The sequence below is a fragment of the Limulus polyphemus genome, unplaced genomic scaffold (genome assembly GCF_000517525.1).
Source record: "Limulus polyphemus unplaced genomic scaffold, Limulus_polyphemus-2.1.2 Scaffold3, whole genome shotgun sequence".
NCBI classification, from domain to species: domain Eukaryota; kingdom Metazoa; phylum Arthropoda; class Merostomata; order Xiphosura; family Limulidae; genus Limulus; species Limulus polyphemus.
This window is the reverse complement of record NW_013665613.1, coordinates 118,991-136,567: the sequence shown is the minus strand read 5'-3', so window position 1 is coordinate 136,567 and position 17,577 is coordinate 118,991. Positions and strand designations below refer to the sequence as shown.

Below are 17,577 nucleotides of genomic sequence, written 5' to 3'. Positions count from 1 at the left end.
AAATTATTATTTAGTTTACCATAATGAAAATTTTTTATTATTATGTTTGTTATGTTTGGGTTCTAGAACGATCGATAAGACTTTCATGTCGCGATTAGTTTAGAGAAATCTATAGCAAGTGGTTGTCAACGTTTTAAGCATAACAAAATATGACCCGATTTCAATGAAAATGATTCAGTTATGTAAAAGCACATATGACGTTTTGTGAAAAATCTGTACGTGGATGGAGAAAAATGGATATCATTTTGGGATTCAGCGTACAGGAATTACTGTCGAAAATCTAAAAATTTCTAGACAAAACTATCGCAGGACTGAGTTACCGGTGACACACCGGGGGAGGGGAAGTCATAACAAATTGAAGCTGAGTGATCATATAACTATAAGAGAAATGAATTATAATAAAAAATTGAAACTCTGTAATTACAAATAAAGTAGTCAAAAATCAAAATGAAAACAAGCTTGTCAATTTTTCTTAGAAATATAATGCTAACAAAGATTGTCTTCATTACAATAGTTAGAAAACAGCACACAAATTCAAATTATACATAGAATTTATTACAAGTCATTTTCCTAAAGTATCTTATTAATAATCCATATTTTCATACTTTCAATACTCTGATATTATAATTAGACAAAAGATTACTCATTTTTTATTTCTGAAATTTTCAAATGGTTTTAAATAATAATGGCTTTCTTAAAAATGCACAATGAACAAAGATGAAAAATAATATCCTAGTAAAAAGTCGCTTCTATGAATTCCATGAGACTATTTCAATCATCTATATTTTTTATTTATTTTTTGTACCTTTTTAAGCACTAGACATTGTTAAATGTATCTATCGTAATTCCTTTTTGGACATTTTTTTGTCAAGTGCGCCTGAAAGTACTTTATTAATATGACACCTCATTGTTTATTGACGTAAGATGTCGCTTTTAAAAAATAAAACATATATTTTTGGATGTTATTTCTAGGCAATGTATTTCTTGTTTCAATGTTTTGATTTATGGTCCGTTTGGAAAAATAGAATTTTTCTTATGTCTGAAGTGATTCGAAGAAGGTGATGACTTAACGTGGAGCGTTGAGATTATGAAACCGATTTTTATGCATTCTGAGCGAAACATCAATGTTCATGTGTTAATTCTCTGTCCAGTAGCTCCTTAATGATAAACTGAAATCCCAATATTTGCACGTTGGGATAGAATTACTTCAGAAATACCTGTGTAAGTGTTATTTGCAGATGTAACTGGGGGAAAGAAAATGGGAAACATTCGGGAATACTGCTAAGACAATCCGATTTATTAATGTCCCATTGTCTCTCATCTCATATTGAATGATATAATTCAATTACGGAATTTCTAGTTTTAAGTTGAAATTAAAAATATAATTACTTTATATTTCTGGTTAGAATGGAAGATTTCTTTTTGTATAAACGCAAGGTTGAACAATAGGATACTTGTGCTTTGATCAGTCCAGTTTAGCATTATAAGCTTTTAATTTTAACGTTAAGCAACTCTGTGATTAGGTAGAAAACAGTAGCATTAGCGTTAGTTATATTATTAACAAGAGGGAATCCTCAATAGCCGCAACATTTGAAATTCTTTTAGGCAGGATTAGAGTAAATTAATCAATGAGACCTTCTTTTTTGCTTTTTATTAGCTATATTTTTTGTGCGCCAGCAATACCAAGCGTGGGGCGCGCGTATACCCAATTCTATCTTATTGTTCATCAGAATCTCTACCAGCCTACCGTCAAATTGAAATTCTTTTAGGCAGGATTAGAATAAATTACTGTATGAGACCTTGGACGTGATCAAATACATCAGTCGAAAGGGTTTTACTTCCTGAGTCCAAAACTGTAATTAGATCTCAAATCAGTCAAAATTGACGGAGCTATGAGCTAAAAGCTAGTACTTGAAAAACACAGAGCCATTCAATCAGCCGCTATGCCGCTCCTAAAAATTACATAAAGTAAATTCAACGAACATTATTAATATTAATTATAAAATAGTTTGAGCAAGAAAATTAAATTTATAAGAGCCAAAATAATTTTAATTAAACATAGTAATAATAAATATGAAGAAATAAAAACTCCAGTTAGCTTTCACAAAAAATAGTAGCATGAAATATAAATTATTTGACTTGGTAAAAGAAAAACTTCAACTTAGCACTATTGTAATACAGTTCTTCTATACTACAAAATACTTGTCCTACCAGTATGGAGAATAAAAAAAAAACTCACAACTTTTATGAAAATAATATCAAAAATAAATAACAAGGTATTGTATTATGAGTTTCACAGGAGTACCAGAAAGAAAATACCTTGGAAGAAATTAAGTATGGCAGAATATCATTAATCGAAACAAAATGAACACAATTGTTTCAAACAATTAGTCCAGCTAATTCCTAACAGAGCAAATTTGTTTCATAAAAATGTGTATGTATATCAGGAAGTAGTTTCTGATGTTCATACAAAAAAAAGGAAAGAAAATAAACCTTTCTAATTTTAGTTGTTGATAATATACTGATAAATGAAGTTACAAACATTTGTTATATTTTAGTTTACTTACTTTTACTAACAACAATCAGTGTCGTGTATCTTGAAGTATTTTACTAGATATACTTCCCCAAAGTGTTCTGTTTCGAGATTAAATATGACCAAAGTTAAGAGTAACAAATATTTTTATTTCTTGCTTTTCAAGTTCATGTGGCATGCTGTGTTGTAGTTTACAGAGTGCAGCATAATTCTTCTCGTGATTCAAGGCATGCGCACATTTTATTGACGTCACGATAGTACAAATTGCAACGTTAAGCGTCCCTTATGTGACGTCATTTTATTGTCTACTGACTGACTGACAGACAACACACTACTGTATAGTGGTGCGAGTAGTTTGGAAATTGTTTCAAGTGAGAAATATTTTAATCGCACTACGGTAATTTCATCAACAATGTAGATCTACGTATTTATTCAGTTTGTATGAATATGTATAAAAGTGAAGAAGTGTAGTCCTTAATTATAATCACTCACTTTCAACTAAAAAATGTTAAATATCAGACATAAAAGTAGGGCCAAAATGATGAAGTACCACATTCTTATTAGAATAGGTTTTCGAAACAATAACTTCAAGCCAACACTTGTATTTTTTTATACACATACAGTAATATCAAATCTTATGGAAAATGTACTTGTTTGACAAATATTTTATGAATTGTCTAGAAAAATCCAGAATAGGAATTTAACATTAGTGTAAACATGTAAATGACAAAAGCAATAATTATTAGTTTTTGCGTTTCAGACTACAATTAAATTTAATTTAAACTAAATATATAAATTATTCTACTATGATTAAACGTAATGGACTTGCTAAATTAATATAATTACACTAAAGAGAAAAATATTGAAAGAGTATTCTGCAGGCTTCGTATCAAAAGGATCAACAACATGTAGTAGCAAAGGTTGATTTGAGGAGCATATTTGTATAAGTCTGGTAGAATATTAATTATATTGATATAATAATATCATAAGCAGGAAGGACTCGATTAAAACCGAGCTCTGAAATACTTGACCATAAGTTAAGCATGTAATACTAACCTGCAGTTAAAAAGAAGATATATTCGCGAACGCGTAACAGGGCTTCATAAAGGAACGTATATGAAAATGCCTGATACAAAAAAGTTAAGTGGCAAAATTGGTACAAAATACATTCCATAAAAAAATTGAAGGATGATAGGAATATGTAATATTATAGCTGTGACAACTCAAAACCACTGTTGTAAATTAATGTCGATCATTTTCTCTCTCAGTCCACTGTGATGTAAGTCATAAATGTGATGGGTGATAATATATTTATTCGTTATATTAGCATTTTTACCACGAAAAGAATTCATTGATTTGAATCAACCGTGGTTTTATACGCTGCTCGTATCGTGGCTCTACGAAGGGACTAGATGTCACCCGTTAAATTCATTAATACTCTTTAGAAATACAGTTTACAGACGCAAGAGGTTGGACTCTAGAAATGCCATAATGTAGATTAGAACTTTAGACCTAGGTGGAAGACATGATGTCTTCAGGAACTCTTTCGTTTTGAAAGACAATACATTTTTAGCTCAATAAGCCGTCACACTTACTTCTGAGCCACCGGGGGGGGGGGGGAGGCAAAGATTGGATAGTGGTGGTGCAAATGAATCGTACTTAAAGGGGACTTTGTTTAAAAGTAATCTCAGGTTTTCCACATCCTCAGTACATCATTGGTTTATGTTTGTCTGTTGCAACCACTGTCGTTGCTATGGCCTACAATGAATAATCATGTTTCTTTTTTCTGACTCCACAATACTTTTTTCACATTATTTGCACGAATAAATATTTATTGTAGAAAAAGTTTCGTTTTATAGCTTCAATGTTCGAGAATTACAGAGTAATGTGACTTTAATAGTATATCCATCAATTTCATTCGGCAAATTCATAGAGATAAAGAAAAACATTGACGTCATTGTAGTTTTTCTTGTGTCATAAACAATTTACCTACAAATACATATATAGAGAGTTATCTTTTTTGTATTCTTTAACTATCTTAATATTCTATTTTCAATAAGTGTTGTCATGCATTTTTTAATGAAATTCTACTTTTTGTGTGTTTTAATAACATACAAATGAGTAACTGAAAATTGCGGATATTGCAGGGCAGAGATGAACCTCTATATGCTACAGTGAAACGTACACCTCGACCACCTCGATCTGGCACCCACATCTACCATTATCCAGGTAAGAAATAGTTTAAAATATTCTGAAGAATCTTGTTACATTTGATCACTTGGAACAATAGAAACATTTCAATTTCATGTGATATCAGCTAAACAATGAAAAAACAAAAGTACTTCACGCACCACGGGTATCGAAACCAGTTAGTAGCAACAGGGTATAGAAACAGGTTGACTGAGTAGCTTGATCTGATTGGCTCTCTAGTCAACTCAGCTTCGTGGGCATTAAAAGTAGTATAAGAAACAGACCATCGTCCTGAAGCTTTTGTAAGGATAAAGATTAATCTTTAAATTTAATAGGGCCACCTTATTGATTTCAGTTCTTAGATATATATTTCTTTATATAATAATCAAATTTAACAGAGCTTTGCGCCTTACAACAAACAAACCATACCCTTATTTAAAACTCTGTTGTACAGTTCCAAAAATAACCTTATAACAACAAACAAAAGTAGGCCAAAACTGTGTTTCGCTATTATGCCCTGTTATATAATACAAATGTCAAAGAAATAAGTCTACGGCATGATAATATCTGAAAATATAACATATGTTAAAATATTACTTAAATTCAAATGTCTAAGTGCACACTGGATACTAAAAATCATTATTAAAATAAAAACGTATATTTTATCCGACATATCGACTTACATTAAAGTTTTATTTATCTGGAGTTCGTTGTCGTATTTATTTGAATAATTATTAAAATTGCTATTTTTATATTTTACATCTATCAAAGCATAGTGTCTAGTTCTGTAGAAGTACTAAATATGGTAGAACATTAGGTTTTGAAATGTTTGTCTCAAACATTTTCGACAAAGCATTTTTTGTCAAAATTATTAGTTTTTTTTGCGTTAATTACATCTAAAATCTCTAACATAAAAAAGGCAATGGAAAAATCATCCACATTATGGTATCAACATTTGATATGATTTTACTAAATAATAATAATGCTTAACAAACAAATTTGCTATAGTGATTCATTGATAAATTTCCTTAAAACTAAAATATTGAGGCCGTTTCAAAACGAACATCAAAATCACTCTGATTCCCTTAAATCTTTCAGAGTTTCTTGGATACGCCACAAATGTATTTTAGAACCTCATACTTTATTCGTTTTTACGAGTATGACAACCATTTCCACTTTCCCCTCTTGCTATTGCTGGCAAATGATGCCCACGTTTGCTGCCCTACCATCCCCGTGAAACCAACAAAATAAATGCCCCGCCTATGTGGGTACCTTTGCTAGTAGAAAGTATAGATGTTAGAGTTTGTCTAATTTACTTTACAAAAGGTAAAACTATAACTAAAGCTGTTCTAACAAGTGAATATGATAAAATGATTCTTAAAATCTTTAAGATATCAGAAAAGTTTTACTATAAATATTCTAAAATAGTATTAGATCTGGAATATTTAGAAAGATGCCAAAGAGAAAAGTTTTACCTAAATTCCTTCAATTCAAATTAGATATTTCAGGTTTTAGACAATAAAAGCAATACAAGAAAAGACATTTTCTGTCATTTTTAGTTCGAGCATCTTCTGATGCAGTCGATGATAACTCTCCTTCTACAAGTGAATGGAAAGAGGCTCCGTTAGGGCTAAGCAGGGAAGAGCCTAACACATGCAAATCTCTTACAGGTAAGTAGTCATTCTTTTTAAATATCTACCTGTCTGGCGTTCATCCAAGAATAAACAGTTTAATGTGTCTGTAAAATGAGAATAAGAATGTCTTGTTGTTGATACTATTGATACTTTGACAGTGAAATAATTTGTTGTGATTTTGAAATTAGTTTTACCTATTGTTGGAATATGTTTTAACTAAACAACCATAACTTTAACGTACATCTATAAGATTATACAAGCTATGAGTATAATGCTATAAATTTGAAACTTACCATTCAGTAAAAAGCGCGAAATTTAATAATAATATTTTTATTTTGAATCCCTATAAACAGTAATTCCGTGGTGGGAAATTATATGCGATTATATATATATATATATATTATTTCCACATGTTAAACAAAATATCAACAAACGAATTCTTATAAACTAATATGTTTTTGTTGCAAGGAAAGTATTTTATTTCCAAGAGAAGTAGTGATAATCAAGTCGATTAGATTATTATAGGATTTAAAAGCTTGCATCTTCTATATGACAAATCTATTGTAACAGACATGAAAACCATTTAAAAATATGATATTGATTATATGTTTGCTAATTTCTGTTGATGACCACGATAATGACTTTGATTGTTGTTGAGAACAAAACCACTCAAACGTTACGTCCGCTAAACACCTAAATCATCGTTGAAGATTGCTTTGTTAGATAAGTAGTTTCAAAGAAAGGGTTCTTTATAAGTTAACATTTTATTAATTTTATGTCGTTGTATTTTTGTTTGGAAACATTCTTTTTTAAAATGTATGGTTCAGTTTTGGCTAATTGGACTTTTGAAATAATGATTACATGATTACATTTTGTAGTATCCTATTTCCGTTAAAAAAATCTTACACTTCACTTACATGTAAATCAATACTATATCCTGCCTATATTTTATTTTATCGTTTCACAGACTTTTCTAGATGTAAGCAGTTACATGCTGTTTAGAAGTGTCTTAACCTTACAACTTTAATTGACAAATTTTACGTCTTGTCACTGTCAATCCGAAATTGGCTGTTAGCTGCAACTTTTGAGGTTCTAAACTTCTTTTTAAGCTAATGTAATTTAACTCAGTTTTAATCATGTTTATTTGTTAGAATATTTTTATAGTTCGTGCGTATTATATAAAAATTAAAGGTTATTAAGTTTTCATACTTCACGGCTGAATGAAAGGAATAAAAACAGAATAAACGTGATCATTAACTACGATAAATTTACTGGGGTAGTGTAAAAGATGTATTCGTTTTTCCTACATTTCTCAAATAGGCAAAACGCGACACGTATTTTAAAGCATTAATGAGATATATTGTAATTATGGAAGCTAATACCCTGGAGAAATTTCTTTCAAAGCGTATATCCTTGTTTAAGAACAGTTTACCCTCCAACAGCGAATTATTTTAAGCTTTATTTAAATTATATTCTGTTCTTATAATCAAAAGTGAAATATATTTTAATTTAAATTTGCATGTTTATAGAGCTTTTAAAGAAAGTTTATAGACACTATATCCAGTAAATAAAAGTAAAAATCTATATCATCTGTACATAGTTTCAGGCTTGTGTGAATTTCTAATACTGAACTTTGTATACATTATTGTGCAAATGAATTATTTACGTCGGTGACTCATGTTCTCTATTTCTGTTCTTTCTTTTACAGAATCTCCAAGACGTAAGCTATCGAAACGATCCAGCAAACTATCCGAAAATTGAAATCAAGGAAAACAATTATCTAGATTTAGACAATAATAGGTATAAATTTTACTCTTATAAGTCAATAAAATAGCAACTACTTACAAAATGTATATGTCACTATTATGTAATGGAGCTAACAACAATATTTAGTTTCATTTTCTAGGCTTACTTGAACCTTAAAAATGATAGAGAAAATGTATATTCTGCTAAATGTTTATCAGTTAGCCTAGACTAAGCTAGTGTGATTTCATGTCAAACTGTACTAATTGTTTTTATTACTACGGCTATATGGATTTATTATTAACTAAAAGAATAACACTGGTCAAGTCATTTTCATCAAATGCAATAATAGGTGGACTATATAACTCTTGTGACGCTGATTCCAAATCTGTTTTTGGTTTTTCTCTAGCAAGTCAAGTTTTCGTGATGAGACTGATCAAATTTGAAATGTTATTACCTTAATTATAATTTAAGTTGTTATACATTTATTTTTCATAAGCGTGTACTGTATAAATTTAACCAAGTGTATGGTGTGTATAACGTTTATGGAGCTGATACTGAAAAATGAATAAAGTTGTAACGTTAATTAGCCTAATGTGTGATTATCACCTAAATTGTGCTGAAATTAACACCAGCCATATTTCGATAACTAGATGCGATAGAAGTAAAATGAAAACAGATTTGGAATCAGCGTGCACAACTGGTCTATGTTTACATATTTGATGAGAGAAAAAAGTTCGATTTTGTCAACCAGTGTAATTTTAAAATTACGGTTCCAATGATTAATATTTTTTATCTCAACACACACTGGCTTTTATTTACCTTTTACATTGTAGGGAATGTAGATGGTACTGAGGAACGTTGATAAAAATTAATATATTATATTTTATTTATATGTCAACCGATGCGACTTTTTTGATTCATACTCCTCTATTTTTACAGGGAACACCTATCGGTTGAAAGTAGTGAAACTCAAGTTCCCTTTGGAAAGGAACTTGTGACATCAGGAAAAAAAATATTAACATAATTTTTTATTTGTTTTAAATTTATTGCATTTTTTCCTGAAGCATCTTACTTTTAGATGTCTGGAAAAGCTTGAAATTCATTACAAATCTATTCATTTGACGATGTTATAATAAATAAATTTAATCTTGTTTTTAGAAAATAAATATTTAACAACTTTTCAGGTGAATGCGTTTTGCTTTGCTACATTTTGCACTAATTTTTAAATATGTATTTTAATGATAATGAAATTAATATTTTATATAGTCAAAGCTCACCCAAAAAATACAAGCCGTGCGGAGGTTGCGATTTATAATCATTAAACAGAATGTCCAAATATTTTATCAAAATTAAGTAACGATTTCTGTTTTAATATGTACTAAGCATTCCCCTTCATAGTTAAATTGTTCAAGATGATTATTTTTATTTGTATATTTTGACCAAGACAACGTTTAGTCAATATGCTTTGAAGTTAGTGTTACTCTTAACCTTAAAAATAAAATAACCGCTTCATCAACACATTTGTTGTTGTTTGTTATTAAGCACAAAGTTACAAAAAGGGCTATCTGTGCTCTGCCCACCACTGGTATCGAAACCCGGCTTCTAGCAGTATAAGTCCGCAGACATACCACTGTGCCATTGGGGGGTAACTCATTTGTTCTCTACAAAAGAAATAACCTTTTAAAATTTTATCATTCCGATCTTTATCTTAGGTAAGTAGAAATCAAATAGGATCATGGAAATAAGAACATTTGAAATTTATGTATAATTACGTAGATATTTATATATATGTCTGTATACCTGTAAATCTGTAGGTGTTTTAAATATAGATATTTACCAGTATTAAATGACCTTATAAGTAAATACGTATAAATTAGTAAATCTCTAATTTGTCTCTCACAAGTCACTGCCTAGGAGGCCTTTCGTTCAATACCATAACTTTGAAGATGGTCTGGATGATTAGAAACAAAAGACTATTTATATATGCAGGTTAATACTTTAGAAGTTGTGGTTTTAAAGGTTGAAAAATGACAAAACAATAAAAAAACACTGGTCTAGTATTTGTGATAAAAATGTGCAGTCAGACTTATGGTTGGACGAAAATATGTCACAGATGTTACATAAAAAGGTATTCATCCTGCAGATATATGTGAAATGCAGATTGTATACACCTCTGATTTGAAATTCGAAATGAACAGAGGAGTTTGGGAAACAAATCTTCAGTTTACGTGATTTTTATCTCAAACTGAAAGCCAACAAGTTCCCAATGTTTCGCCAGCATTCGGTATTTAAACCGTAACTGCATTATTTCACAGTTTAGTTACGTTTAGAAGGGTTGAGAAATTTCGATTGCTGTTGATATATCATTAGTAGTGAAGATCTACACAATGGTTTATCTGTGCTCTGTCTGCCGCGGTAAATCAAACCCCGGAATTTATCGATGTAAGTTCTTAAACTTACTGCCAACCTACTGGAGGACCAGACGATTTCTGAATCAAAGTTCTTATTGCTTCTAAAGGTTGTTGTTGTAGTTTCCTGAAACATAAACATTTTAGACGAGGATACATCCCATGAAAATTAAGGTTTTAATAAAAAAAATAATGTTTAGTCTCAGCAACTTTACCTTCAATAAAGCAGCTTTATCTCTTATGGCCAAAGTAGTGTTCGAAATGACTCAAACATGTTATTGTAACTAGATTTCATCGGTAGCAAATAATAAATAAACAAAATCACAACATTGGAACTACAAAAACATTTTTACTGCTTAAAAATAACAGTTTTAACATTTTATTGTAACCACTTTAATTAATACACTTAAAATAAGTGCTATAACGTTTCTTAGTTGAATATTCTTGCCAATCACTGGCTGTCTCTTTCTTTTTTCATAAATAAATGTTTTAATATTTTTGACACCTGTACATTCCTCTGAAATCTGTATAAAAATTTAAAGTTGTAGCTATTTCGAGATAAACAAAAGAAACACTTGGAGTCTATTTTATTTTTTATTCTTAATTTGCATGTAATAATTCTTTGTACGTTTTGTAAAAAAATAGAACTATAAATATTCATATAAATAATGTTTCAAACTGGCATGTGGTATAAATCTAATAAATGTTTTATTAACCTAACTACTCTTATTACGTGTAGATGTCACTAGTACTAAAATTCAACTTACAGATTTGAACAATGTTTTACATTAAGGTGATACTGGTACGAACACTTGTAACTTTGGTAAGTATTGTTTTGTTTTTAATTATGCACAAAGCTACACAAGGGCTATCTGTGCTCTGCCCACCACGGGTATCGAAACCCGGTTTCTAGCGTTGTAAGTCCGCAGACATACCGCTGTGCCACTGGGGGGCTCTTTGGTAAGTAATAAAAGCAAATTTTAATGTATGGCCATGGACAACTATATTATTTTTTGTGACTTAATAGCCACGTGTGATAGTCAAAAGAAACATGCTCAGATTTGATCGAACCAATTTCATTTGTTTCTAGAGTTTGTAGTATAAGTAATATCGATTTAGTATCTGATTCAAACTATTAATGTTATTCGAACCTTAAGCCCATTACGTTCATAAACAAATCATGGTTTAATTGTATTTACGACTTCCTTATTATTATTATACCATTCCTATTTCATAAACAACTGCCATATGTAAGTTATTTACATATAGAATTGTGTGGGCATTTGTTTTTACTTTAATTATTTTTTGGTAATCAACAATGTTATTATCTTTTTTAGCACAATAGCTACGAGTAATAGCCAAAAGAATTATGCTAATTTTTGATTGAACCAAGTTCACTTGTTCGTAAGATTTCTAGTATAACTAATATAGTTTTAGTTTAATATTCAAACTTTCTTACGTAATTTAAATCTGTCGTTTACATTAATACTCCATAGAGAAAAAGTTCATAAAAGATTCTTGTCAAGTAATATCTATTTGCTTGAAATTAATCTCAACAAACCTATTTTACCTTATTGTATTAGCTGTAACGTGTAGCTTTTGAGAATGTATTCGAATTGTTATATAGCAGTTATTAATTTTACCTTTTTATATGTTTATGTACATTTGGCCTTTGAACCATTCTCACAATTTTTTATTAAACGAGCTTACTTAAACAAAACATAAACCACAGAAAATAAATGATCGGGAAAATGTCCAACAGAAACATGAGGAATCCCATAAATGGGGAGCTTTTAGATTTGACTGAGCCAATGCTCTTGAAAATTTGCACTATGAAAAATAGAGCTATTTAGATTTACATGAAAATTAGCATACACATGTAAAGAATTGTTCAAAATAAGTATGTAAGTTTAGAATTTTGATATTTCATACTAGGTTTCGAGGGCTTTTAGCATTAACTGCACGTTTTTATTTGAAAATTTTCAAGGACATGTAAATAGTTGTCCAAAACAATGTGTATTTTTTAAAAGTTGTTGTTTTCCATACAAAACATTAACCGATAACACCATTTGTGTAAATATTCGTTTACTAGTCAGAAGTTTGTAATATTCAAGAAAGACCTAGTAAAAAAAGAGATTATAACGAGAAGATGCGATAGTGCAAACAACGCACATTGCTAGAACTGAGAAAAAATTTTACTTTTTGAAAATAAGCAAAAGCTCAATTATCTCTTGTGTGCAGTTAATAAATGAGTGATGTTTATCGAAAGTAATTTACACAAATGCCCATGCCCAGAGAGTAAACTGTCTGCTAAGTCAAAATACTTGTCATTCAATGTGTTTATAATGTTATCTAAATATATACAAAACGTAGTGAGCATTCAATTTCCTTTAATATGCCTGTGGGGATTTCTTTTACTATGACTAATACAGTTTTATGTATGAGGTAACAACTGAGTATACTGTGAACTTTTTTCGGAGAGTTTTATGTTATAATTAGCTTTCGTTTAGGGTTTTTTCTCTCTCTTTGAAATTGTACTTGAACAATATAAGCTCCAAAACGGATATCACTCACATACACACCCCAACCGCTAGTCCTTACGCTTGCAAAGAAGAGCGCAAAATGTGTATATTAATTCACATTTCATACCACCAGTAGGACAGCATATTGAAATATTTGTTTTAGTAGTTTAAATATTATTGTGTCTGATCTTGATTTATTCTCCGTCTTATAGAATGCAGTCATAGTGTGACTCCTTGCAGAAATCTTAAGCATAGTTTTCAATATCTGTGTAAGATTTGTAAATATAACTTTAAACATGATTATTCATATAAATACGCTTGACCGATACTAACGCTAAGAGGCTGAAACCATATTTTTGTCAATTTGAAAGAATATTTAAAATTATGTTTCTCACCTTCCTTTACAGTCTGTTATTAGGCCAAACAGCAAGTTTGTTTTTTGCTTTAAAACAAATCCACATTGAGCTATCTCTTGTGTCCACCTCAAAGAATCTAGCCCCGGAGTTGAACATTATAATTCCGTAAACTTACCGTTGGACAACTAGTAGTAAAAATTAAATCCGGTTTACAAATTGATTTATTTGTCGATAACCTACGTGGCACAATACAATTCGTGGATAATTGTAATTTTTAATATTTTGACGAACAAATGCCCGAAACAACTTATAAAGACCAGAAAAACAAAATTGTACATGTTTGTTCGATCATACTCTTCCGTCTCTGTTACTACTCGGACATTTACTCAATCACTATTCCATGCTGTAGACAATGACATAAATATAGTATAGTACGCAAACATTTTAGCCAATACTGTATTTGCTGCTCAATTAAGAAAAATGTCAAAATAATAGCTTCATTCCCAATATTTGCCGAAAATCTTAAAATATGCAAAGGACATCCAGTTGTCGCTATAAAGAAGAATATGCAACTTTTTTTTGAATAAAAAGTGTATTTACCAACACACACACACTTAAATATATATATATATATATGTGTGTGTCTTTTTGTTATTTATTCCCAGCAAGACAGCGATAAGTTAACGGACTTAGAATGCTGAATTCCGTGGTTTAATTCCCAGCGGTGGACACGGCATTTAACCAAATGTGGCTTTTGGTTGCTCTTAAACAAACAAATTATTCATTCAGCTGTTCTTTAGAGTGTGTATTTTATATGTAAAATGTTTATTTTTTTTATTTATTTATTAAGGTACCATCTCGCTTTCTAACAGCAAATTCCTGCAATTTGAGTTGTTTTTTTAATACACGGATTACAAGATAATATATTGAAATAGTCTTGTTGCCAGGATATTGAATACTTCAATATATTCCATTAAGTGTAAGTTTAACCATGTTTTGTATTTTTAAAATATGCAAACGACACCCCGAAAGAGATGCAGCTGTTTTTGTTGTTTTCTTCGAAGAAAATACATGTTTACTAATATACATATATATTTACATCTTACTACGATGGACTTACATTGTATGTCACTATCTATGTATGTAACCAATACTTCTGCGCCATCTATTGAATGGCTCCACAAACAAAAATATATAAACAATTTCACACTTTGGGTATTCAAGATTCAGACAATTAGAAAAATAACTGTGGTATGTCCAACAACCATTGCTTTATAATAGAACACAATTTTAAATAAAAGTACTCTTCTCACAACAAGAACACGACTTTCACTCGCACTGTTCGTGAGGGTTTGATTATATCTTTATTGATGTAATTTGTAAATGTAGTACTGAGAAACTGGAGTTCTTAAAAAGCTATTATTTAACCGATACCACTTTTACCGTATATAAACATTACAGTTTATATCAGTAAATATTTGTGAAAACTTTGAGCTGTATACATTGAATAATTTTGATGCAATGAGTTGCGTATGACTAAAGAGCACAGTCCGAACACTGTTCCCGCGCAGTACTTTCCAGAAAAAAATACATTTTTAGAAACTGTATCACTTTTTTCTAAATGTTTTTCAATGAGGTATGAATACTACGATTAGTAATTACTAGTAGAAACAACCACCCGTATGGCGGCATTTCTGCTAGTTGTTATAACTTGAATTATATATTTCATACGTAATTAACGTACACTAAGTCAAGAGAACTTAATATTTTAAGTAACGTCCATCCATGTTTCAAGTCATTTTGTTTTTACCTATTGTTTCTTGATAACTGATAATTGAAATACATAATTGTAATTGTAAAGAGGCAGTATTTATTCAATAGAAGTACATGGTGATTATAAATATAGTTTCGTAATTCAGCACGTTATATCGAACAAACAGTATGTCATATGAAAATGAAACAGCACAATGTCATGCAGATGCATATTTCACGGTTAACACATGTTACCGCCAGAAGCGCCACTATAGTTTATTTCCTATGTTTACATGGATGTAAATAGATATGTTGATTGCAGTGCAGTTGGTTCATTCAACCAACATGAAACTAACAAGTGTGAAAAGAGGTGAAGTAGCAAAATGCTATTACATAAACAGATACAATGCCGAGGCAGTTCTCAGGGAATACCATATAATGTATAATGTATCCACAGAAGGTCTTTCTCCAGTGTTGCTGTGCATTCAGAAAAATAATTGAGGAGACAGATTGCACTTGTTAAAAGTCACATGAAGGCAGATCAACGACATATACTGAAACTATCCTTGAGGTCAGCCAAGCCATAGTATAACAATCCAGACCAAATACTTATGGGTGTAGCAGTGCAAGTTAGGTCGTCTGGTGTCTGGATTTGCCAATCTAAACTGTTCGTAAAGTTATCCAGTCAATTTTGCGAATGTTTCCTTAAAGGATAACATCATGTTCGTGCACTGAAGGAGACGGATTTAACCTGGCATGTTAATTATGCACTGTACCTCTGGCATGACTGGAAGTCGATAACCAGTGTCCTGCCAATAGCTTATGAATCGACGAAGCACATTTCACCCTTTTTGGAAGTGTTAACATGTGGAACTGCATTATCTAGTCGGAAAATAATTCATATGTATCATTTCCTACATACCTTTATGATACTAAAGTGACAGTGAGGCGTGGTTTCCAGTTTCTGCATTTTTAAAAATAATCATCAACATATGGGCTGCATATCTGTACAGTCAATGTTCACAATCAAAGGGATTACCATGCTGAAGCAATGTAATGTGATAGATGCTATGGTTTACATGCAGAATGGTGCCCATCCATATATTGATAACCACATCTTGCGAGAGAACTTTCAAGACAGAATCATCTTATGTCACTTCCTTGTGAATGGTCATTTCATTCATCGGACCTATCACATCAGCCGATTTCTGGTTGTGGAGTACCTGAAGTCACGCGTTCACCGTGAAAAGCTTAGCACAGTCAGAGACCTAAAGAGTGCAACTGTTATGGAAATGACTAGTATACTAGCTGAGATGCATATTTTGCTATAACCATTCGTTGTCACTGCAATGCATTGTGGACATTGGAGGATAACATTTTGAAAAGTTGCTGTCAATGGTCAAAAACCAGGTCATAATGGCGCCCCTGGTGACAATTTTACCTTCATATGCCATACCGTTTGTGATATATGACACGTTGAGCTGCAAAACTTTCTTTATAATGACCCCTAATGATTGAAAAATTATTAGGTATGCTCTATTGAAGCGTGCATAGAACTTATTTGTATTCCAAGTGTTATATGGAGGAAATTCTTAATTGTGCAATATCAACTTATTTCCTTTACGTGGCAAGCACGTTCGTGTTTTCAATTCTTATGTTATCATATTTTTTGAGATACCATCTCGTTGTCGAACACTAATTTTCTGCTTTTTCAAACTACACATAACTCTTAGATTACAGGATTGTGTATACTATACTAGCCAAGTTGTTACTATATCAGTATCACCATATATGATATAAAATATAAGTTCATCCATGCATGATAGATAAAAACGTTCTGATAATGAATTATACTTTTATGTCTTTCAACTGCCTGTCAAATGATATAATTTTCACTTGTATGATTCCAGTTTATAGTGTCATTTTTTTTAAATGCATAACCAATTCCTTTTATACTGCGACATAAAAATAACTTAAACGAAAGTTTATTATAATATAGTATCTTATCAATCTGTGTCACTATAAAGCAAAATTTTATCTCAAAATATAAATTTTCGATAATCGAACATTATTTACTTTTAACTCCTTAGTCATGTAACGAATTTGTTATCATTAATTTATTGTAATATCAACGTTTGTTTAGATTAAGTTTAAAACCTAAAATATGCACAGATTATAGTGTTTAATATGTATTGCGAAACTCCTGCCTACTCTGCAAAGTTATAGATGATTCTCGAGAGTAGAGAGTAAGTATCTACAATATATGTATATACATAAATGCTTAAATGTAGCTCAGTATTGTTACTAAAACTGAAATTTCTAGAACGCCTCCACACGCTTATAAATATAACCAACGCGACGTGCCAAAAAGAGAGAATATCTATTATTAGTTTGCTATAATCAGTGTGTTATAAACTTCGGAAGCTATAACTGTGA

General features: G+C 30.8%; 1 protein-coding gene across 1 annotated transcript in view; it reads left to right on the top strand.

The window, feature by feature from the left end:
• LOC106468317 (Down syndrome cell adhesion molecule-like protein Dscam2) overlaps nucleotides 1-9,594 on the top strand; it is a 109,042-nt gene extending 99,448 nt beyond the window's left edge. The window contains exons 24-27 of the mRNA XM_022399003.1: nucleotides 4,681-4,762; nucleotides 6,283-6,393; nucleotides 8,066-8,157; nucleotides 9,043-9,594. Of these exons, the coding sequence (XP_022254711.1) occupies nucleotides 4,681-4,762; nucleotides 6,283-6,393; nucleotides 8,066-8,118 (246 nt within the window). The 3' untranslated portion in view covers nucleotides 8,119-8,157; nucleotides 9,043-9,594. The remainder of the gene's footprint in view (nucleotides 1-4,680; nucleotides 4,763-6,282; nucleotides 6,394-8,065; nucleotides 8,158-9,042) is intronic.
• The last annotated feature ends 7,983 nt before the right edge of the window (nucleotides 9,595-17,577 follow it).